At 36.5% G+C, this 23,244-nt stretch overlaps 2 protein-coding genes across 3 annotated transcripts in view; both read right to left on the reverse strand.

The window, feature by feature from the left end:
* The window catches only part of AQR (aquarius intron-binding spliceosomal factor), a 108,875-nt gene extending 100,894 nt beyond the window's left edge, over positions 1-7,981 (reverse strand). Inside the window, 3 exon segments of the mRNA XM_079127489.1 lie at positions 330-370; positions 3,092-3,148; positions 7,720-7,981. Coding sequence (XP_078983615.1) covers positions 330-370; positions 3,092-3,148; positions 7,720-7,794 — 173 coding nt within the window. The 5' untranslated portion in view covers positions 7,795-7,981.
* Positions 7,982-12,675: 4,694 nt separating this feature from the next.
* Positions 12,676-21,042, reverse strand: ZNF770 (zinc finger protein 770). Of its 2 annotated transcripts, XM_079126430.1 has the most exons (3): positions 20,929-21,026; positions 18,276-18,356; positions 12,676-16,851 (listed from the first exon to the last, which is right to left on the reverse strand). In XM_079126430.1, the coding sequence occupies exon 3, from the start codon at positions 16,793-16,795 to the stop codon at positions 14,690-14,692; it is 2,106 nt and encodes a 701-aa protein (XP_078982556.1). In that variant the 5' UTR covers positions 16,796-16,851; positions 18,276-18,356; positions 20,929-21,026; the 3' UTR covers positions 12,676-14,689. The 2 variants fall into 2 exon arrangements, with proteins under 2 accessions (XP_078982556.1, XP_078982557.1); XM_079126431.1 differs by lacking the exon at positions 18,276-18,356 and having other exon boundaries at positions 20,929-21,042.
* Between the last annotated feature and the right edge of the window lie 2,202 nt (positions 21,043-23,244).

Genomic DNA, 23,244 nt, shown 5'->3' on the forward strand with positions numbered 1-23,244 from the left:
CAAATAAACTATGGTATTTAATCCATGCAATTTTGAGTCAAAAATTAAAAGGCAAAGAAATCGGGCTCGGGAGATAGCTCACTTAGTAGAGTGCTTGCCTTGCAAGCATAAGGCCCTGGGTTCAATCCCCAGCACCAAAAAAAAAAAAAAAAAAAAAAGGCAAAGATATAATTTATGACTTCATTCCCTTCAGTTTTTCTGCCCACCATCTCCCAATGACCACTGCAATGAAGGAAAAAAAAAATTCAAAGTTCTGATCACAGAAGCTCACACAAGATCCAATTTGGTCCAGTCATAATCCCAATGTACAAAATTAAACTACTTCCTACCTTGACTTGACAATCTCCTTCTCATATATTTCTTCAATAACCTGTTACCAAAAATATAAAAATGTTTTAATATCTCAACTTTTTTTCAGACCCTAAATTGATAGTTTTCAATTACTGAAATTATACAAAATAAGGTGGTTTAGGAAAGTTATCATATATTACTGCTATTAAACACTTTTGAGTGTTTTTACACTTACGAGTGTTTTTAATAATCATTATAGTTCTCAAAATGTAAAATAACAGAACGCAAAGTAGTTGAAAAGGTAAATAATAAAATATATCTACATAAAACAGTCCCAAAATAGCCATCAAATTGATATGCTTATAATATTTCCAGAGAAAATTAAGACTCACATGATCATATTTTAAAAAACTAATTAGAAGTATATAAATGCTATTGGATTCCATCAAAGAATTCTAACATATTCTTTAATATTCTTTTTAGTTTTCAAAAGCCAGACAGTAAGTTTAAAGTATGAAGACATAAAAGAAACACATTAATCATTATATCCTACTTTCCAAATGAATATGATAAAGCCCCAGAATTTCCATTAATTTGAGTTATGAAGGACAGAATTCACACTGTGGTATAGTAAGCCTACTTTAAACCATCCACCTTCACTGGTGATGGCTATGACCCTACAACAAGTGTCTGACCTCTCTAATGTCAGTTTTCTTATCTATAAAATGAATACAAAAATACAAACTATTCCACAGGGTTGTTGTAAATAAGACAGAACATGTAAATAATTAATACAAATTCTGACACATGATGAACATGATAATAGTTATCAGGAGGAGTATAAGTAATAGTTGTGCTAGCAGTAAGCACACACATTACAATGTCTTAACAGTACAGAGTGAATTTGTCAAATGTGTGAAGGTGATAGAGAGATGGAGGTTATGAATCAAGCAAGCCTTGTTCAGGCTAGATGTATTCTCCATTATTGCTTTTATCAAACTTCAAACATAATAATAAAACAAAGGCACAGATCACTTTAAATATCAACCTGTAATGAAGTTCTTCTGAATAAGAGTACACAGCTTTATCTGGAAGTATCTAGTATAAACTAAAATAATCTGGATATGAGTTCAATCACTAAAAAGCTTAATCTAATTAGGTTAAACTCAATCTAGTAGTCCCATCGAGATATTTTGTTATTTATGAAAAATTACTCCAAGACTCCTGGCCCCAACAAATACAAATGAAAAAATACACAGACAACACAAAAGAGATAAAGCAACCCTGCTGATAATTAAAAGTAATTAACATGCTAGGCTCAGTGGCCCATGCCTGTAATCCGAGTGGCTCAGGAGGCTGAGGCGGGAAGATGGAAAGTTCAAAGCCGGTCTCAGCAAAAGCGAGGCACTGTTACTCAGGGAGACCCTGTCTCTAAATAAAATACAAAATAGGGCTGGGGATGTGGCTCAGTGGTTGAGTTCAATCCCCAGTACCCTGCCAAAAGTAATTACCATATGCCATGTTTATGGATATTCTTCTGATGAAAAGGATTATCAGAATAACAAAAATATATTTATCAATGAAATATTTAAGTTCAAATAATATAATACATTTTTAAGTTAAGAGGTGCAGTATTACCAAGGGTTCCTAAAGGATCATACTTCAATTTATAAAAGCAGAACTTAAAGTTTGAGTCTTCAATACTTGTTTAATGATATGCAATATATCAACAATTACTTCATAGGAAGAACACTTTAAATAATCTATTTTAACGAGAATTAACCCCACAATTAGAATTTTTCCTTTCATTTATTCTAAATTGCTTCAATTAAACTGTTAAGTCCATTCCCTTACTGAATATTATGGGCTTTTAGTCACCTTTTCTATTTTTTCCACTTTTTTTATTGGTGCATTATAGTTGTACATAATGGTGTGATCTGTTGTTACGTATTTGTACATGCGCACAAAATAACAATATAATTTAGCAATATAGCAACATAATCATCAGTTTAATCATCTAATCTTTCTCACTAAACAACTCCCACTCCTTCTACCATTATTACAGACCTTTATCTGTTTATCAACCTAACAATAAAAAGAAAAAACAATAGACTGTACCCTAAATGAATTACCAAAAAACTTATACAAAAATTTCTGTATATTTACAAAAATATTCATCACATGTTCATTTATAATAATTTAAAATTGCCTAAGAATCTATAAACAGGAAAATGTTTAAACAAATAATGTACAAATAATTTTTTAAAAAGCTTTAAGAAAAACAAAATAATAACAAGGACTATATCTCTGGGTACTGACTTTTATTTTCTTATGTGTAACATTTAAAAAAAAATTTTTATTTGTTCTAATTAGCTATACATGACAGTAGAATGTATTTTGACACAACATACATAAACGGAGTATAACTTTCATTCTTTTGGTTGTACATGATGTAGAGTTACACTGGTCTTGTAATCATATATGCACAAGGTAATAGTATCCAATTCATTCATTCCTCTATCATTATTATTCCTACCTCCACACCCCTTCCATTCCCTTCACGCCTTTCTGTCTAGTCCAAAGTACCTCTATTTACCTCTATTCTTCTCTAGCCTCCTCCCGCGTAACATTTTTATTTTCCAAATTTTCTAATATGAGTAATTATAAGTTTGATAATAAAAAAACTGTATAGTTACCTTTTAAAAAATTATGAAATGTTTTTATAGACTTAACCATTTTTAAAAAAGAGACAAAAAGCATATCTACTCAAAAAAGCATACTGCAAACCAAGAATTCTTACCTTTATGTCAAAAGGTGATTTTTTCTTGATGTGAGGAGCCCAGTATTTACATGCTAACTGTAAAAAGTAAACATTATAAACAGTAAGTCACAGATTCATACCACTGTGGAGCTGAAAGACAAAAATAACTTAAGGAAAAACTGTTTCTAAAAGCAGTAATAGTATTCAGGGGCAGACAACTCTAAACCCTAAAGGGACTATACAGGTATACAGGCTAGTTGGCATCCTCCACTCCAATCCACGAAATGCCAGGAGTGCTGTACACTGCAACTTGCCATTGTGTGATTTAAAAAAAAAAAAACAAACCTATACCTCTCTTCATCTGGAACTAAGAAAACTGTATGGCCAGGTTAAAAACCAGAGTTTAATAATAAACCTTTATTTTATTTATTTATTTATTTATTTATTTTTGCGGTGCTGGGGATAGAACTCAGGGACTTGTGCTTGCAACGCACTGGGCTATCTCCCCAGCCCAATAATAAACCTTTAAATGATCACTACACACCGACGCAGACATAAAGAAAATCTTTTTTAAAAATATTTTTTATTGTATATGGACACAATACCTTTATTTTTTATTTTTATGTGGTACTGAGGATCAAACCCAGTGCCTCACACATGCTAGGCAAGCACCACTGAGCTACAACCCCAGCTCAAAAAAATCTTAAAAGAAAAAAAAAAAAAAAAACTAATTTATAAGCTAGTTGTTACAGAGAATACAGGAGTTGGTATGCCATATTTCAGCGAGCTTCACCTGGAAATTTAAATTAATATATATACTCTCTTCAGATACTTAGTTGAATAGTATAACATGGAAGAAGCAACATGTTCTTATTGTTTTTTAAAAAACTAAATTTCAATTTCTTAAAAAACAGAAAACTCTAGCAAGCATAAAGACTCAACCAGGCTGGGGATATAGCTCAGTTGGCAGAGTGCTTGCCTTGCAAGCACAAGGCCCTGGGTTCAATCCCCAGCACCACACACACAAAAAAATAATAATAAAAAAGACTCAACCTATTTATAAAAAGATGACTTTGCAGTGTGCGGCACATTGGAGGCACCCAAATAATGTTTGATGGATAAATGCTGGATGAAAAGATGGGTGAACATATGAAGTAAAACCTTACATGTTACCACTTCTCCGAGGCTTTCCTGAACTCTACCTGATAACTCCTTCTTCCTTCTCTTCATTTTGTAAATAACTTCATTATAGTCTCATTTTTGTGTACTGTGATCACTGACTGCGTGATTTTCTTCCACATTTAACCGCAACATTTAACAAATGGAACCTACATGTTCAATTCTATAGCTCAGCACCTAATGGCCAATATACTTACAGAGCCCCTCACACAGTTGAAACACTGGTTCTGAGGTAAAGTCTCTAAAAATATAACGGCAACTGCCCACTTAAATGCCACTTACCCAAAGTATCAAACATACTCCAACCCAACACTTCTGGGATGTCCTCATCCCCAGTTTTTCAGATGTCATTTCCTGATGGGCACCATACAACCTCAACCATCTTCTCTTTATATCATAACCCTTAAAAAAACTGAGTCTAATTTGTCTTAATGGGTTCAGGAATTTACGTATGTTTTAAATCCTATCTTCTGACTGAAACTGTTTACTACACATATAAACTTGATTAATAATCCAGCAAACATTTATTAAGCATTTGCCCTGTCTCTTTTCTCTGAATTTTTCCTTTTCCTTAGTGTCTAATCTGTGATCTCTCAGATACTACCACTTTCAAGTACATCTTGCCAAACCCGACACTCTCCAGCCTCAGGGTAAAATAAAAACTTACCAATAACAATAAATAATTAAAAGCGCCTTCTCTGGCTAGATGTATCAGATGCTCAGAAATTAGAAGAGGAGGAGGAGGGAAAAGCGGAGGAAGAGAAGGAAGTGGGGGAAGGGGAAGAGAAAGAGGAAGAGGAGAATGGGAGGAGGGAGATGAGGGAGAAGCAGAAGAGGGACTAGAAGGAAAAGAGAAAAAACTGAGGCCCAAGATGTCCTCTCTATCTTGAAAACCAATTTGTACACTTTCCTATCTAAATTTCAAAGTCCATCTCAAATGCACTTCCTCAATGAGAAAAATTATCTCTGGAAATTCTTTCCTTAGGAAAATGCAATTATTTTAAATTCTATTTCAAAGCACTTCCTTCACATCTCTAATCTGGCATTTATCACATCACACTAGGACAAGTTCTTTAAAATTTCTTAAAGTCTCCATCCAAAGACTGTGAACTTCCTGAAGACAAGGAGCACCTTTCTTTGAAGCCCAGAAGCACCCAAAGAGTATCTGGCAAATATCAGTCATTAACTTTTGCCAACATCACCCACTATTACCAAGAATCTTCATTCCCTCCACTACATCTTAATGCCATAGTCCATTTGTTCATTAAATCACTGATTCATTCATCCAACAAATACGCATCATGCAATGCATGCCTAGGTGAATGCAAGGTACTGGGAGTACATAAGGAATAAAACAGAACTAGTCCCTAGCCTTAGTCTTCATAATCTAATGTAGGATACCATAAATGTTGTATATTTACAAACGATGTTCTCTAGGCCTTTCTCAGTTAGGACTATAGTTTTAAGTATCATGTCAGATCAATAACTCTCAAAGTTATACTGATACCAACCAATCTTGCCAATATGCTCTCGTCTCTCGTGTGCAACTGCCCTCCCAATACTTCCAACTATATCTCTAGTAGGCATCTCACACTTAATGTGGCCAAAACAGAACTTAGGATATTCCCCCACTAAACCTCTTTCCCAGGCATCCCCCTCTCAGTAAATGTCCAAACCATTCACTAGTTGTTCAAACTCTTCTTAATTTATCTCCCCTGATCCACAATCTGTAATCAGGTCCTACTGCCTTTAGCTTCAGAATATAACTGGTCTACTTCAATCTTAAATAGCAAGGACTCTATCTAGACTACTCATCGGTATCCCTATTACTAATTTTGTTCCCTTGAACTCACCCAATTTCCACACTTTAACCAAAGTGATCTTTTAAAAATGTTATTTATCAGATTGCAATTAAAATCTACAACATTTAAAATAAAATACAAACTTCTTCCCCAGTCTCCAAAACTTGGTATAATCTGGTCTCCACATACCACTCTGTCCTCTCTGGTACCATTCTCCTTCTCATTTATGTTCCAGTCACCCTAACCTCCTTTACAATCACACCTTAAGGTATTTGCATTTGCTATTCTCTGGACCATTTCCTTGCTCTTCCTACAACTGGCTCCTTCTTTTGCAATCAGGTGTTAACTCAAATGTTACCTTTGAAGACTTTTCTAACTGCCTTTTATGCCCACACCAGGCACTGTCACAACACCCTGCCTCATTTTTTTCAGAGCCCTTACCAATGTCTGAAACTATACTGTTCATTGTTTGGCTCTTCTCTCTGTAACGTGAAATTCATGAGAGCAGGAAACTAATTACTTTCACTACAAAAAAAAAAAAAAAGGTATATTGGGGAATGGGAGCTCTGATGTAGTTTAAGACACCAGGAAAAGCCTCTCTAAAGTAGTGTAGAAAGCTGAGAATAAATAAAGGAATATGGGATAAAGTAAGGATTTTAAGCAAAGAAAACAATATCAAAAAGCCAGGAAGTGAAAGATATCATGGCACATTCAAATAACTGCAGCTCAAAATGGCTAAGGCACAAAGAGTAAAGTGAACACATAAGCACAGATCAGATTATGCAACACTTTGAAAGATTACAGTAATTATTCTAAAGGCAAGGATTTTAAGAAGGCTGATATGATCACATTTGTACCTATGTAAAATCACTCTGATAGCAACACGAAGAATGAGCTGGAGGGAAACAAGAGGAAAGGCAAGGTAACAGACTAGGGTGATCTGGTTCAGGCAAAAAACAATGGTGGTCTGGTTCAGGATGACAGAGGTGTAGAAAATAAAGGTTTAAAAGATATTTAGAATTCAGATGTGTGGAGCTTAAATAAAAGTGAGGACTCAAATGACTTCCAGGCTTCTGCCATGGAAAATCTACTGAGACAGGGAGCAGAGAAGGAAGAAGGTGGGTTTAATAACTTCTGCACTGAGCCACTTACACTCTTACCTAATTCCCAAGTAACTAATAAGGATTAGGAATGTTGTGTTTTCCTATTCAAAGCCAAGTTGGGCTAACAATGCACGAAGTAAATAGGTTCTAATGAAGGCTTTCAAACGACTGGATTATTCTCTTCATAGATGGAGCCACTTGGAGAAGGTGTCTTAGCAGATTATTGTCATTCTGCTCACGACCAAGAAAAAGCCTCCTTCATGTTAGTCCAGTCCTATGCCAATTTCAGACTGAAGTGTTCCTTCCTCTCTGAATCCACTGGTCCTGCGACAAACTCCAAAACCAGCTAAATCTACATAGTACCTTTTTCTCTCTCGTTCCTGGACAATGAACCCCTTGAGGCAGGGTGGCCTCTTTCACCATGGCATTCTTAGCACCTAGCAGATACTAAGCAGAAAGACTTGAATGGACTGGCCAATGAATGCCTTCAGGTGCTCCCAATCCAGAAGAAGATCCCACCCCCAGACCTAGGGACCTCGCACGTTCTTATCCCCTCCCAAACCCCAGACTAGCCCGGGCTCACCTGGGTCACGAACTCTGCGTTGATCTGGGACACCGTAGGGGCTACGATTTTCTTCGGCTGTGCAGGGGCCGCCATCGCCACACTCTCCTTCCACTCCAGCAAAAACCAAAGGGCCGTGGGGTAAATCCAGTGCACTTCTTAGAAGAAGCTGCTAGCCCCGGCCTCCCGATGAAGAACCCGCTGACCCGGAAATCCTCAGCCTTCACAGTCCCACACGGAACCCGTACAGCCGTCCGTGCACCTCTCCGGAAGCGGAACAAAATGATACCGGAAATTAATACCAGCGTTGAATCTGAGCTAGAGAGCCAACGGTTTCAACCTCCCCAGAATACGCCCCCTAAGGGCTGGCAGAGAAAAACTATCCAGCGTTCAGGATTGGGGTCACTGGGAGAGACCAGTGGTGATGGTGGTGTTGGGTAAGGGTTCATTGTGCTTAATGAGAAGTAGGGGTCGAGGAATCGGGATTTGGGTTTCTTTCAGCCCTAAAGAAACCTGTAATGTAAAAAACGCTGGGAGTCGGAGGATTTTTCTTTCTTATTTTATGTAGATATGGATTAACATACAACAAACTGCATTTATAGTGTGAAATTTGATGTGTTTTGACATACTTATACATCCATGAAGCCATCACTAAAATCATGATAATATGCATATACAACTCCCTAAAACGTTTTTTCACGAACTTTTGCAATCCATCCATATACCAATCCTACCTACCATCCATCCTCAGGCAATCACTGATCCTCTATTACTAGTTGGCCTTAATTTTATATAAATTAAATATTGAAGTATGTGCCTTTTTTTTTTTTCTTTCACTCAACAAAATGATTTTGGAATTCATCCAGTTTTTGCATGTCATTCTTTTTTATTACTGAATTATATTTCATTTTTCAGACATATCACAGTTGGTTAATTTGTTAATGCTTCTATAAGTATGTATGTATAACTTTTAATAGGGACATGTATTTCCTCTTAAGTATGTAGGAGTGAAATGGTTAGAACATATGATAGGTGTATGTTTAACTTATTAAGACTCTTCCAGCTTTCCAAAATAGTTGTACACCGGGAGCATGTGAAATTTCAGTTTCTTCTCATCCTCACAGTTAATATGGTCAGTTTTTGAAATTTTATCCATTTTAATAGGTATGTGGTGTATCTCATTATGGGTTTAATATGCATTTCCCTAATGAGTAGTATTGTTGTACATGTTTTCATGTGCTTATTTACTATTCATATATCTTCTTTAAGAAACCATGCGTTCGGATTTTTTAATTGGATCACTTTTCTTATTCCTGAGTTTGCATATCTTATCACTCAGAAATTTATATATAAATATTTATCTCTAGTAAACTCTTCTGGATAAATACAGGCAGGACACTGGTAACACTATTGCCTCCAAGGAGGAGACACTGGAGAAGTGGGGAACAGGAGTAGGAATGGCTTATTTTATACTGTGTACCCTTTTGTTACTTTTGAATTTTGTAATATATATGACCTGTTCAAAAGTGAACAGTGTGAAAGAAGAAACAAAATGTCTGTTGGTCTGGAGATTAAATGCATAAATGTAAGTCCTTTTTTCTTCTACATCCCATTGTATAAAGTTCCTATATAGAGTTATAAAATTTGCATAACAGATTTTGAATATATAATAATTACATTTTATTTCCAAAGGTACTGTCTACAAGACAGTAAAACAAAATTGTTTAGTGGTTTAATGATGAATATTGACACATAAGTAATGTTTTGATAAACAGAAGCTGCAAGGATTTTATTTATATACTGCATTATAGTTACAGTATAAAGTCTGCTGGGGGAATGTTAGAGTTAGCAATAGACTTGAGGTGTTGAAAGCTTTCAAGTCTAGGGAAAGGAAACTGTCTTTATTGCTGAACATAATGGGAACCATTATTAGAAATTACTTTTGGGAGAATTTTCAGTAGCATATCAGATAGGTTGAAGTAGGTACCCTGGGGATAGGAATACAAACTGGGAAACTATTGCAAATCTAAGGCTAAAGAATGGTGAGTAAATTTGGTTCTGGCAGTAAAAATGAAAAGAGAAAACTAAATGAGGAAAACAGTAGGAAAAGAATAAATAGTAATTCATCTTAAGTAGTTGAAAGAAACGTGGAAGCATAAAACACATAAAGACAAGAGTAGATTTTAAAAGAAAGATCATTCCATTATATAGAGAGGCAGTCTGAGGAAGAGATCAAGGTAGAGATTAACAGTTTATTTTCCAGTTTGACTATTTACTGAATTCATAATTTATCTGATTCTGTGGATAAGAGGATATCAAACCAATAAGCTCCAGATCATATGTAGTTTTCTAGTGATTTATGTGAATGGTAATCCTATCTCCTTGTCAGTGGTTTGCTCAGAAATGTGTTTCTGTAGCAATTCTGATAGATGAGAGAGGTGAGGTTTCTGTAGGCTTCTGGGAAAGTTGTCCCTTGCTTTTAGGTTTTCCAGATCTTTCACTCACTTCTTACCCCATTCTACCTCTCATAAAGTATAAGCCATTGATTTTAAACAAAGCGTCCTAAAACCAAGACAACAAAGGAAAATAACCTATCATTGTGAAAGACAGGGCATATGGAAGGAAGCAGCAATCAATTCAACATATTCAACAGCTCTAAAGCTGACCTCATCAGTGAACTTCAAGTCATGTGAACCAATAAAGGTCCTTACTACTAAAGCAGTTTGTATCAGGTGTTTCATCACTTGCAGCCAAAAACATAACTGAACAGGGAATACATGGAAAAAAACATTTTTAAGTGGAGGGAAGGGAGCCAATGGAGTGGGAAAAACTAGACAACAGGAAAAAAGAAGGGCCTGTTAATGAAGTTCCTAAAAGGGGGCAAGGAAAAAAGATGGATGAACATTATTCAGGAACAAATGATGAGAAAGATAAGAGTAAAGATAAAGAGATCTGTGAGTAAAGTTTAGAACACATGTTGGATTGGCTTTTATCTCAGCACAAGAGAAGGAAAACTCATCCTCTGAAAGTGAAAGATCTAAGTTACAGGTTTAAAGACGTAACTTTAACCTCTTGGTCCATCAGCCATGTCAAGCACCACTTCCTCCAGAGCTGGCTTCTGTTCCTGATTCCTCCAGCACCTCCCAGGGACCATGGCTGGGACTCCGTGTCCAAAATGTTTCCTGCCCCAAGAGACAAACCACAAAGAGCTCTGTGCCCTCCTGGTCCCCTCTTCCACTTCTGCCACTAGATTCCCAAGGTGAACTCCACAGGTCAGCCTTTCCCCCTCCCTCCATGGCTACACCCTGTCATTTTGTACCATGCTTTTAATAAGGCCAATACACACTGAAGTTTAGAAATGATGTGTAATGGGAGAAAACACTGACAACAGTGTTGCTATAGTTTGGATATGGAATGTTCCCTAAGGTCCATGTGTTAAAGGCTTAGTCTTAGCTTGGGGCTATTGGAAGTTGGTGGAAACCATTAAGAAATGGGGCCTACTGGATGTTTTAGGTAATTGGTTTGTGCCCTTTCAGGGGATTATGGGACATGGGTCTCTTGCGTTTTACTTCTAAGTCAGCTTGGGGTGAATAACTTGCTCCACCAAAGGTCCCAAAATGAGAGGTCAGTTGACCATGGACTGTCTACAAAACTATGCCAAATAAACCTTCCCTTTTTTAAAGCTGAATGTATCACATATTTTGTTACAGTAACAAAAAGCTAATACAAGAATTATGACAAATAGTAGTGGACACACAGGGAATGGAGTGCCCGGGTAAATCAGAAAGGCTCCCAGAAGAAGTAGTATTTATTCCAACTTCAAAGGATCAATAGAAGCCAGCTTTTGTAGATGCAAAATATTTTTATGTCCCAGTTAATACCACTGTGTCATTTCTTTGCCATTATGTGCTCTTTTTTTTTTTTTTTAGTGGTAATAGAATTCTAGCACTTAACCCTGATATTCTACTCTTCAAACTGGCAAGAGAAACTGCAAGATAGGGATTAACTGTTTTTTCCTTCCCTGAAGCTTCTAAAAAGCAGATACCATTCCGCATCACAAAACAGTCTCTGCAAATGTTATTTCTAACAAAGGATTTTTGTAAGATAGTCACACTTCAAAGAACATTGCTATGTCCTAAAAATATCTGTAATTTTAACTGGTTGTTTTATATAACATGTATGTTGAAATTTATGTTTTCTGCAAGTGACTTTTAAGCACTTGTTTTCTCCCATGCTTGTGGAACGGAAGAAAAAAAGAATAAAACCTGTTAAGTTTCTTCTTTGAAGAGTGACTTTCTGTCTAAATTAATACTTGATAAACCAGAGGCAATAACCATATTACTAGTAGTAGAAGTAGTAGTCATCATCGTAACATGGGAGAAACTAATTCTATATTTCATTAGTACAAATTGGGAGAAGGCAGCCAGAGAGAAGGATGGGTAAATGAATAGGAAGGTATATCATAGAACATGCAATGGAGTCAATGGAATCTTTTGTAGGTAATAAGGATCTATCCAAGGAATAAGTTAACAAGGAAGTAAGTGATAAAATTTCCATATATGTTCAGAATAGAAGGTTTGATTGGAGTGGATCCACAAAATTTTTTTGGCAATCAGTGCCTTGTTCCAATGAGTTTAAAAAAAAAAAAAAAAAAAAAAAAAAAAAAGGTACAAATTGTGTAACTTGAAACTTTATTTTTAAAATATTCTAAGGTTTTTCAAGATTTTAACCACCATTTACCTCCCATGAATACATACATTTTTATCTTAAAATTATAGGCCCTATTGAAGTACAAAACAAGACAGTAATTCTAACTTAGCTAATCAAACTCCTCCAGTAATTAAACATGCTACAGCCTAGAATCACCCAAACTAAAATTCTAGTTCTCTTTAAAATATATTTATAGCCACCCCAACCCCTCCCAAAACCAAAGTAATTGATTCAACAACACTTATAGTTCTAGCATGCAGCAAACCATCATTAAACAACTGTTTATTCTTCTTAACATAGACACGTACTTTATTTTCATTCCTATAAAGTTTCCATAAGAAGCTTGTACTGATAATAAAGGTAAATAAGTATTTTGTTACAGGTACTTCAAATAGCACTACAGTATATCTTTGACAAAATCTTTACAATTTTCCAACTTTCAATATGAAACAGCTTAAAAAGGCATGGGTCAAAAAAAAGTATAGTTGCATCACTTAGGCAAATAAAGTCTCATATAGTCATACAAGCACAACACTCAGAACTCTCCCTGTTAGGTTGGGAAAGAAGTAAAACATTTCCATCAAATAAAATTACATAAATAGCCTAAGCCAAAATCCATAATTTCAGACATTAAGGAAGTAACTCTTGAACTTTTATTATTGGAAAATATGAACTAATTATTCCTTGATTTTATGTAATAGGTGTGTTATTGAAGAGTTTTGTGTAAAGCAAATTCTGTAAACCATATCTCACTTGCGCTGGAGAAACAGTTCTCAAGGAAACATGAGAAAGTCTTCTTGTGATTCTCCTTTGCTTTCTAGCTGAATGCCTCTCCTTAAAAAACAGGCACATTTGTACATCACTAGGTATATTATCCTATTTCATCTCTGTAAATTAAACTCAAGTTACTTAAAATTCACTTGTGGTAAAAGCAAGCAGACCAAACCCCTTCCCACCCCCAACTCCGCCACCACAAAAGACAGTTCTAAGAATATGATGCAAAACTTACAACTGTTCATTTAGCCACATTCTCAGAGGGTTTTTCACTATATTTGTGTGCTAAGATACTCACCTGTTCCTTTTACCTTAGAAACACAATAATTTCTTGTTACTACAAAATGTCATTCCTAAAGAGTTCTATAAACAATGACACATCTAAGGACAATTTGTGATTATAAGTTCCTCATAATTTAGGATTAAGTGAAGTATTCCCCAAATCACAATTCTGTTATAGAAAATGGATAACTTTCAACTCTGTTATTCCTATACAGGGATGATTACCTTACTAATCAAAATACAACTTAATAAGGATCAAAGTAACATCTTTAGCGTTTTCTGCAAAATTATAAAGGAATAAAAAAAACTAAACCTACATATATTCATTGCCATTTGATTAAACTTATAATAGATTTAGTTGTCACAGAACCATTCAATTAAAGAGGCATTAAGTTTTACTAAAGTAAATAAAAATCTTATGGAAATGCATTTTTCTAGATGAGATTGTCTATGACTACTACTGTCAACTATTATCAAGCAAAGAGATGAAATGCATTTATTCCTCTGAAAAGATAAAACTGTGTACATATTTTTTAAAAAATCATGGCATTTGGAAAATATTCCTGGTGAATAATTATGATAAATGTGGATATAGCCTAGCCTCTCTCATATTTTTAAGTTCTTTGGGGGAAGACAATAGCAGTAAGGACAAAAAAAAAAAAAAAAAAAAGAATCCTCACCTGAGGAAAAGGATGTGAAACAATCACAGTCCTAATCTTTGAGATTTATGAAAATAATGCTGTAATTTTTTCATCCATTTTTAATTTATTATCTCTAAGAAAAATGTTTTCCAATAAAAAATTTGAACTACAGGTGGACAAAATTATGCTATCGTGTAAAATAAAATATAGGGGCACGATTTGCTCCAGCTAAAAGGCCATTTTTGCCTCAGTCTTTTGAGCAGATACATATATATCTTAAAGGAGATGGCATGTCTCAAGGATTCCTTTCAAAAATAAGGCTGTTTGTGTAACATGGATTTATAACTTCCAATACAGCCAAAGTATGCGTATAGTATTAAAATAAATGCTTATATTATGGCATTAAATCATGTTCTTCCTTTTAAAAATTAATTTGACTTCCTAAAACATGGTATTAATTTTCTGTTTATCTTGTCTCCTTACACATAGGACAAGCAACTGCATATGCAATCATTCAAAATGCAGGTCTTTAGATAAAAATGTTTTAAAAGATGACCAGAGACAAGCATGTTGATGGTTTTCAGTTACATAACTGAATCTAAGACAGCTATTTTCTCTTGTGGTCGTTCTTTAAAGTGAGTAAGTTGATGTCTCTTCCAGTGAGGAGCCTGTCTGAATGTTTTGCCACAAACTGAGCATTCAAATGGTTTCTGACCTGCATGAATTAGATAATGTCTTTCCAGTTTAGATGGAGATCGGAAACTTTTACAACAAACACTGCATGGGTAAAGAAGGCCATCATTTTTCTCAGGCTGCCCTGAATAACTATAACAATGGTGGCTCTGCTCTGATTCCAAAAGTGCATTAGAGAGATAGGGTTGTTTGTTCCTACAATGGGTACCAAGAATGAAATCCTCTGATTCTGCCTTAACTTCTTTTTCAGACATCTGACCTGACTCTGAAACCTCATATTTTTGAAAACCAAGAGCCTGACACTGTTGGGAAGCATTATAGCTAACATTATCACCTGAGTGAAGAAATTTGTTCATATTTTCAAAATCTATTTGGTAAAGAGAACTATAAGCACCCTTTTCAATATGTGTTTCTTTATGTCTTTTTAAGTGAGCTGACTGTCTAAAAGACTTCCCACAATCATTACAGGCAAAAGGCCTCTGTCCAGTATGAATTAAATAGTGTCTTTGTAGTTTGGATACAGAAGGAAATACTTTCTCACATTTATCACAAGGAAACATCTTATGTCCATTATGTATGTTTTCGCTTGGAACTGAGAAGCCACACTGAAGTACTTCACAGTTATTAAAGAGTTCCTCACCTGATGAGCCATAGATAGACAAGTCTTTATTATTCACTGAACTATCCCTAGTTAATATGCTTTCTGTCATAAGGACATCTTTCAAATTTTTCCCAGTATTTTGGCTCTGGAATTGCTTTTGCCAAGAAAATGGCAAAGTCAACATTTTCTTCTTTCTATTACCAACTGTTTTAAATGTTCCATGTTTGCCAAGAGAACCCATAAATGTTCTCTGGGTTTGTTCAGAGTTCTGCTCACCAGAAATTAGATCACTATTTTTCAAGAAACTGTTTTTAAATACTTTTTTCTCTGTTCGAAAGTTATCTAATTTTTTACCCCCAGCACGTTTAAGCTTGGCCAAGATTTTTTTAACAATGGTTTTATAGTTGTAGCTTCTTTTGAGCCTCCTTGGAATTTTGCCACCTCTGGCAGGAAAACACTTGTGTCCATTGAGAATCTGCTCTGATTCAAAACATTCTTCACACTCTGAACACTGAAAAGGGACAATATAAATAGAGTGGACATCAAGTGGATTATTCTCAGATTCACCCATATCGCCATTTTCAAAACCATCTTGCTTTGTATTTAATTTATTAGGCAGAGGGCATGATTCTGGACTCTTCACCTTTAATGAAAGAGTCTGAAAAGTCTTATTTTTAGTATGGATTTGTTTATGCTTCAGAAGTTTGCTTTGAATCTTAAATCCTTTTTGACAAAAACAACATTGAAAAGGTCTTTCTTCTGAATGTGTGAGTTGGTGAATTTTTAAATGAGTTGACTGTCGGAAAGATTTACTGCACAGGACACATTTAAAAGGCTTCTGACCAGTATGAATAAGTGCATGCCTATCAAGTTTTGATTGTGACGGAAACATCTTGCCACAGATTGTACATGCATGAATACTCTTTCTTCTCTTCGTTGTGCTGTATGTGGGATCAGGCTTAGAGCACGGGTGTAATGCCCATCTCTCCTCGCTGGTAAAAGTGTTATATACTCCATATACTGGCTTTTCTTGCTTGGCCTCCAGCAATCTTCTGACCTGCTTAACATCATTCTGATAGGTTTCATTGTGAAGCTGCTGGTGCTTCACAAACGTCTTCAGATTTTTAAAGTGGCGTTGACAAATACTACATTTAAAAGGCAGATTATGAGTTAGCTGATGCCTCTCCAGATGAACTAGTTGTCTAAATGTTTTATGACAAACATCACATTCAAATGGTTTTTGACCAGTATGAATGAGATAATGTCGAGCCAATTTTGATGGTGTTTCAAAGTGCTTGAAGCAAATATTGCAAATATATGGCCTGTTTCTAGGCACTTTGTTGGCTTCTACACACTGCTGAATCTCAAGCATTTCAAAATTGTTTTCATCCATCATGTTCTTCAGTAACACACTCTGACAAGCTCCATAGTGTTCTTAAACTCCATAGATGTCTAAAAATTAAAAAAAAGTGTTAATTTTAAAATTTGTTTATTCATATGAAAAGAAAGAATTTATGTTGTCTCCTTTGGCTGTAGATATCAAGAGTAAAGGAGAATTTGGATTCTTAGAAGTTAACCATTTTAGAAAAATCAATAATATTTTCACACATGAAGATAGGTTACATCTTAGAAAAATATCTAACCATATATAATTTTTATTTAAATTCTATTTCATTATTAAGTAGATTTAATCAACATTTCATTACTTTGTCTTTTTTCATTTTGCTTTGTCATTTTTTAAAAAATGAGCTAGGAAGGTACAGTGTGTAAAAATTAAAATACTAGAATATGATACATTTGTATTCAATTAGAGCACATACTGTAGACATGCTCTGAGAATGGACTGTTTCACTTATCAAAATTAGATTTCTTGGCCTCATTAACTCTATTTATTTTTAATTACTTCTTTAGATCAACAAAGACAATATGGACAACTAGGAGAAAATTCTGAAAGACCTGGGTTCTAGTCTTGGAATTTTTACTACATGATCTTGGTGATAGGAAGAAGGAAATACAGATTCCTTATCTGTGAAATAGGGAAATGTCTTATAGAATGACTATGACACCATGTTACTGTGCAAATTAACAGAGTTAATGCATGGTGAATGTGTTGGAAAACCCTGAAGTGATATATAAATGTAAGGTATTATTTACCTCAAGCCTAATCAAATTCTAAAATTTTATTCTTTTCTCCTTAATAACATTTTTAAGGTTTCTAACTAAGAGATATACAGTTCTTTTTATTTCTCCTTTCCACTTTATTATAAACTTCCTTAAAAAAAAAGTATAGTAAAATGATGCCAACAAATTGCATTCATATATATTTATGAATAAGTCATTAATTGAATGTTGGAAGATGATTCACTTGTCAGGCAACATAATAAAAAGGTTATTCTGGCCTCATAACATATAAAAATGTCTTCCATGCAAGACACATAAAAGTTTAACAGGCACTTCCACAACATCTTACACACTATCTTTTTGATCATCAGAGAAGCCAAATTTCTTTTCCTCCTACTACTACTATAACCCTCCTTACACAGAGTCAGAGGCAGGCATGGTGGTGCATGCCTGTAATCCCAGTGGTTCAGGAGGCTTAGGAGGAGGATTGAGAGTCCAAAGACAGCTTCAGTAACTTAACAAGACACTAAGTAACTCAGCGAGACCCTGTCTCTAAAATATAATATGAAAAAGGGCTGGGCTGTGCCTCAGTAGTTAAGTGTCTCTGGGTTCAATCCCAGGTACCAAAAAAAAAAAAAAAAAAAAAAAAATTACCAAAAACAAAACCCACCATCACCACCACCACCACCACCAAAAGAACATAACCATGCTGGCTCCCTCATTCTAATTTATCTTCTAAAGAGTTGATAACTCACCAGAAACTCAGGGTTCTTTCATCAGCTGATTTGGCAAACAGCCAACATATATGCTATTTACTGTTTTCTCCTAGAAGACACCTTAAACACAAAATCAAATATACCCATGGTGATTTTTTTTAGCAATATTAATTTAGAAATAGGAAAAAAAATACTTTCTACTGGTAGCTTTATTAGTGTTTTTTAAACTGCAGGTCATTACTCATTATTTGACTTAAGTCAACTTAGTGGATCATCATCAGCATCTTGTTTTAGAGTAGAAAGTACCAGAGCACATATCATATAGTAATGATAAATACTGTTTTGTGAAACATCTACAGGAAAAAGTGAAGACATTTGTGAAAACTGTTTCTAACATACTCTTTGCACAACACTACATAGAGGAACCTCCAGTAAATCAATCACTTTATTCAAAGTGGCCAAGTAAACTATTAGAATGATAAAGGTAGAGGCCCATGGGATGAAATGAAATTACTAAGGAAAGCATCAGTGTCCGTTTTTTTTTTCACTTGTTCTATATTATCTCAAAGTATTTACTAAAAAATCACCCATTAGAGGCCAAATGGAAAATGCCCCAGAAATATATGCAAAATAAAATCATCTGACCATAAGCCACTATGTTAATTTATAAAATATACTAAATAGTCCTATGAGAATCAGCTTAACAACCTTAACAACAAGCAGTTGTTAGTTCTATGAATATGAATTATCACTACACTGAGCTAGAGAAATTACAGGTAAACAAGTTCCAAAATGCTGATGGTTAAGAGTTGCAAAGATCAAAAGACATAAATCGAGTGAATTACCAAAACTCAACATTTAATTCCTATTGAGCCAATAGAAGTCAAGGTGGTCCATCAGGATAATGAGCCAAAATGAAAGTAATAATTAAGCCTTTATTCACTTACAACAGTATAAACAAACCACTGGTTCTCTAGTGGTCCCTCAGACAGAAGGATAGTAGGTGAGGGTTAAGTGTAGTGCATAGGAGGGAATCTTCTTGCCACAGAGGAGCTCCTAACCAAAGGCTCCTGCGTAATGGACCAGTGGGCCAGGGATAGAAGGGTTAGGAGTAAAAGGACTGGAGGCAAACATGGAGAAAGAAGTGAAAGGACTGGAGACAAAAATGGAGAAAAGTGCCTCAGCGAAAGCATTCAATAGGAGGACCTCCAAATGGAGGCACCTGGGCCAGGAAGTTGTGGTAAGAGCATGGCTAGTAAGAGGGGAGAGGAAAGTCTGTGACTGCAACTTCTTCCAGGAAACTGCAACTTTTGCACTGCCAGGCACTAAGTCTGGTATGGAAGGGCAGCTTTCCCCCATGAGGCCAGGAGGCAAAACCTAACAATTGTCTAAGATTGGGCCATAGGATTTTGGTCTAAACTGGGGTTCTCAATTCTCTTTGAATGCTTCTCCTTCCATTTAGTAACTTTTTTGTGGAACCCATCCAGAAAAATTCAAAAACAATGACAATAAAACCCACAGTAGAACCACAGAAGACAACCATTTCTGATTATAAGAGGAATTGACTACCTATACCTCCTGTGCCAAAACAGGTCTATGGTTGATAACCCAGCACTAGCACTAAGACTGGATACTATTGTCATTTGCCTCCCCATCATGTGGGAAAGCACTTACTGGGAACCTTATGTTGTTAGAACCACTGGTGACAAGTGGTGATCTCATCCTCTATTTATAAGTAAAGGTCAGGGATTTCCACACTCCAACTGCAAACCCCCATGTATTCATACAAGGATGTACATGGGATTCTAAATCCCATTTCAATTGATTTTCCGTTCTCTCTCTTTTCTTTTTTCTTTTTTTTTTTTTTTTGTCAATAACATTTAAAAACCCAAACTAAGACTTAATTTTTATGTCAAACGGCAACAAAACTAAATCGTACATCTGCTCAATGGTTTAACCCAGAAATCACCCTGACAAGAGCGAGGCGTATTACACTGGATAACTATAAAAACTGACCTAAATGAAATTCAATGCTGCCTCAAGACTTCAGGCTGATTTTGTTTTAATTAACACCATTAAAAAGACGTTAGGATATCACAAAAGTAAATGAACAAGAAGCTAAAGACCTAAGAGAAACATCGACAACTTTCGGTCAGGGAATAATGTGGTGGCATTTACCACAGCCTTCGCCTCTTCGTCACTGGTTTCACTCCACTACTCCCACCCTCACCCGCTCTCGTGGCCTTGAACCCTCACCTTTCCCTCCCAGTGGGACTACCCTAAACAAAGGACCCTGACGACTAGTTCTGTCTAATCGCCCACAACCAATGAGCACCTAGGGGTGAGTCGTGTCAAGAAACTATAAAATCCCACACCTGGAAAGGAAGGGCAAGGGTGAAAACTCCTCTGAGGGCAGCCAGGAAAAAGAAAATAAATAAATAAAGCCGTAGGCGATACTGCCCACCGAGGGGGATTTGAGGGGAAGCTTTCCTTCCGTGCCTTCCTCTTAGATTCCCGCTCCCAGGGAAACAAATTCAATAGACAGGGAAGTGGGAAATGAAGCTGAGGGGTGCTGTGGTCGTGGCACCCCTGCTCTGGGTCCCCGGGCACCTTGGCGGTATCTAGGCAGGCCTGACCCTCCCTGGGGTTCACTACACCTCGCACCCGGGTTTCTGAAGTCCTCCACACGCACCTGGAGCCGGCTAGGGCCCGGCAGCCGCGCACCTCAAGGCGCCGCGAGGGTAGCAAGCGCACGTCCGCAGGGTCTGCGCGGCGACTGGCTGAGTGCGCAGGCGCGGCGCTCGGGCGCGCCCCAAGACGCGGTCCGACTGGAAACAGGTTCTCCCCATCTCTGGGCCGCCCGCCGGTCCTGAGAACCCGGATTCCAGAGGCGCGCTCCCAATCCTAGCGCTGCTCGCTTGCAAGTGGGAGGGTGCATTTTCCATCTTATGAAATCACAATTAGGGAGGGAAACCCTGTAATCAGGCTAGAAGGGTCAAGGCTTGGAAATGAGAGTCAGCACACTAGATTAGTCCTCTCTAACGCGTAGGACCGGTGATAAACCCCCATCTATTCGGGGGGGGGGGGGGGGTGTGTGTGTGTGTGTGTGTGTGTGTGTGTGTGTGTGTGTGTGTGTGTGTGTGTGTGTGTGTGTGTGTGTGTGTGTGTGTGTGTGTGTGTGTGTGTGTGTGTGTGCGCGCGCGCGCGCGCGCGCGCGCGCGCGCGCGCCATCTCTGCCTCAGCGCTCTCTGTACACGGGCGTTGTGTTCAGACATAACTCCACTTTCGGCTATACCAATGGCCTGACAGCTAGGGACCTTGTTGGCCTCGCTCTCTCATTCATTTGATATATTTTAGATGTCTATGATGTACAAGGCCCTGTGTACAGCGTATTAGTTTCTTAGACGCTCTGATAATTAGATAAAATGCATGTAAACTGCTCAGCATAATTACTGATGTGTAATAGGTCCTCAAATAACTATTATTTATTCATTGCTATTTTATGTTGATTAGAACAACTTTATTAAGTGAGAGGGTCCAATTTTAGGAAAACAGGCTAAGAGAAGTTAAGGAATTTAAACTTATATAACTGATAAATGATACAGGTGATATTTTAACTCAAGTAATCTAATACCAGACCAGCACTTTCGATTCACTACTGTTTCCCAAATTATAGATATTTCAACATTTTATGTGGACACAAGGGCCAAAGATTGTTGCACAGTTATAGACTGAGGTGGCACATTATAGCTAAATAAGATGCTAAGGTGTTGACTAAAGATTTTAAGGACAAAGGCATTAGGGAAGAATTTATTGTAAGTTTTTACAGGTTCTGGACTGTAATGGTCTGACCTTAAGACAAGGAAGTGAGAGCAAGTATCAAGCAAACTTTTCCAGCTGTAATCAACTTTTTGCATTATTTTCCAAGGACTATTGACAAAAAAAAAAAAAAAAAAAAAAAAAAAAAAGTTAGTTTCTAATTTTGGCATATTTTCTTCTTAGGGTAAGGAGAAAATTGAGCTAATAAAGATAAATCTCTACTTTGGACATAACAACATGAGAAAATGACCGATAGTAAATGATTTTTGCTTCTGACATAGGAACCTTGAAGGAGTCAGATTTGTGAAATTGCTTCTTCCAATAGTTACTTCCTCCAAAAGAAGCATGTATGCAGAAGGGAAAGGAAGGGCTTTTTAGGTGTCCCAAATGCAAATCCCAGGGTAGGATGCTGGTAGTTCATACAACCCATGGAGTCTTACTCCATTCTGCACTTTCTCCTGGGGAACTCAGCTCAGTCAAATCATGCAAATAATTGCATACTTCATCAGCCACATAAATCCTTAGGAGAGATATACAGACCCTGAGAGAATGCTACCTGAAATTGCAGCCCAATGGAGGGTAGGATTAGTTCTTTATTCATTCCCTGCAAACATAGGCCTTTGCATCAAAAGCCTGAGTATAGAGTGTGGATAGCAGTCAGAACCTAGATAATCTATTCTCCAAGGCCACATATCCCATATGATATCCTTTCCCATTTACTCTTAGAGCTATCTTGGGAGCTTCCTGTTTGAAAAAAAAAAAATAGAAACTAATGTAAATAAGAGTCATCAAGGAAGATTTTATTGAATAGGTGATATTTGAATTTGCACTTAGGAGTGTGTAGAATACAGATAAATAGAAAATGTGGGATCAGGACTGAACATGGGAGACGGAGGGCTGGGATGAAAAAAAGGCAGTGTGACAAGGAAAAATAAAAGAAATGACACAATAGATATTTCCATTAGTAACTTATGTCTACAACTTACTAATTGAGTTCTTGTAAGTTATTTAGCCTTCCTGAACCTCAGTTTCCTCATCTGCAAAATGGGAACTTATTCATTTCTTCAATGACATATACCAAACATGAACAATTCACTTCTAGGTATATAAAGATGAGAAAGTGAGGCCTTTGACCTTAAAGTGGTGTTCAGCTTACAGGAGAAAACAGCATACAGACACACAAGTACAA

This window comes from Sciurus vulgaris (genome assembly GCF_902686455.1).
Source record: "Sciurus vulgaris genome assembly, chromosome: 2".
NCBI lineage: Eukaryota > Metazoa > Chordata > Mammalia > Rodentia > Sciuridae > Sciurus > Sciurus vulgaris.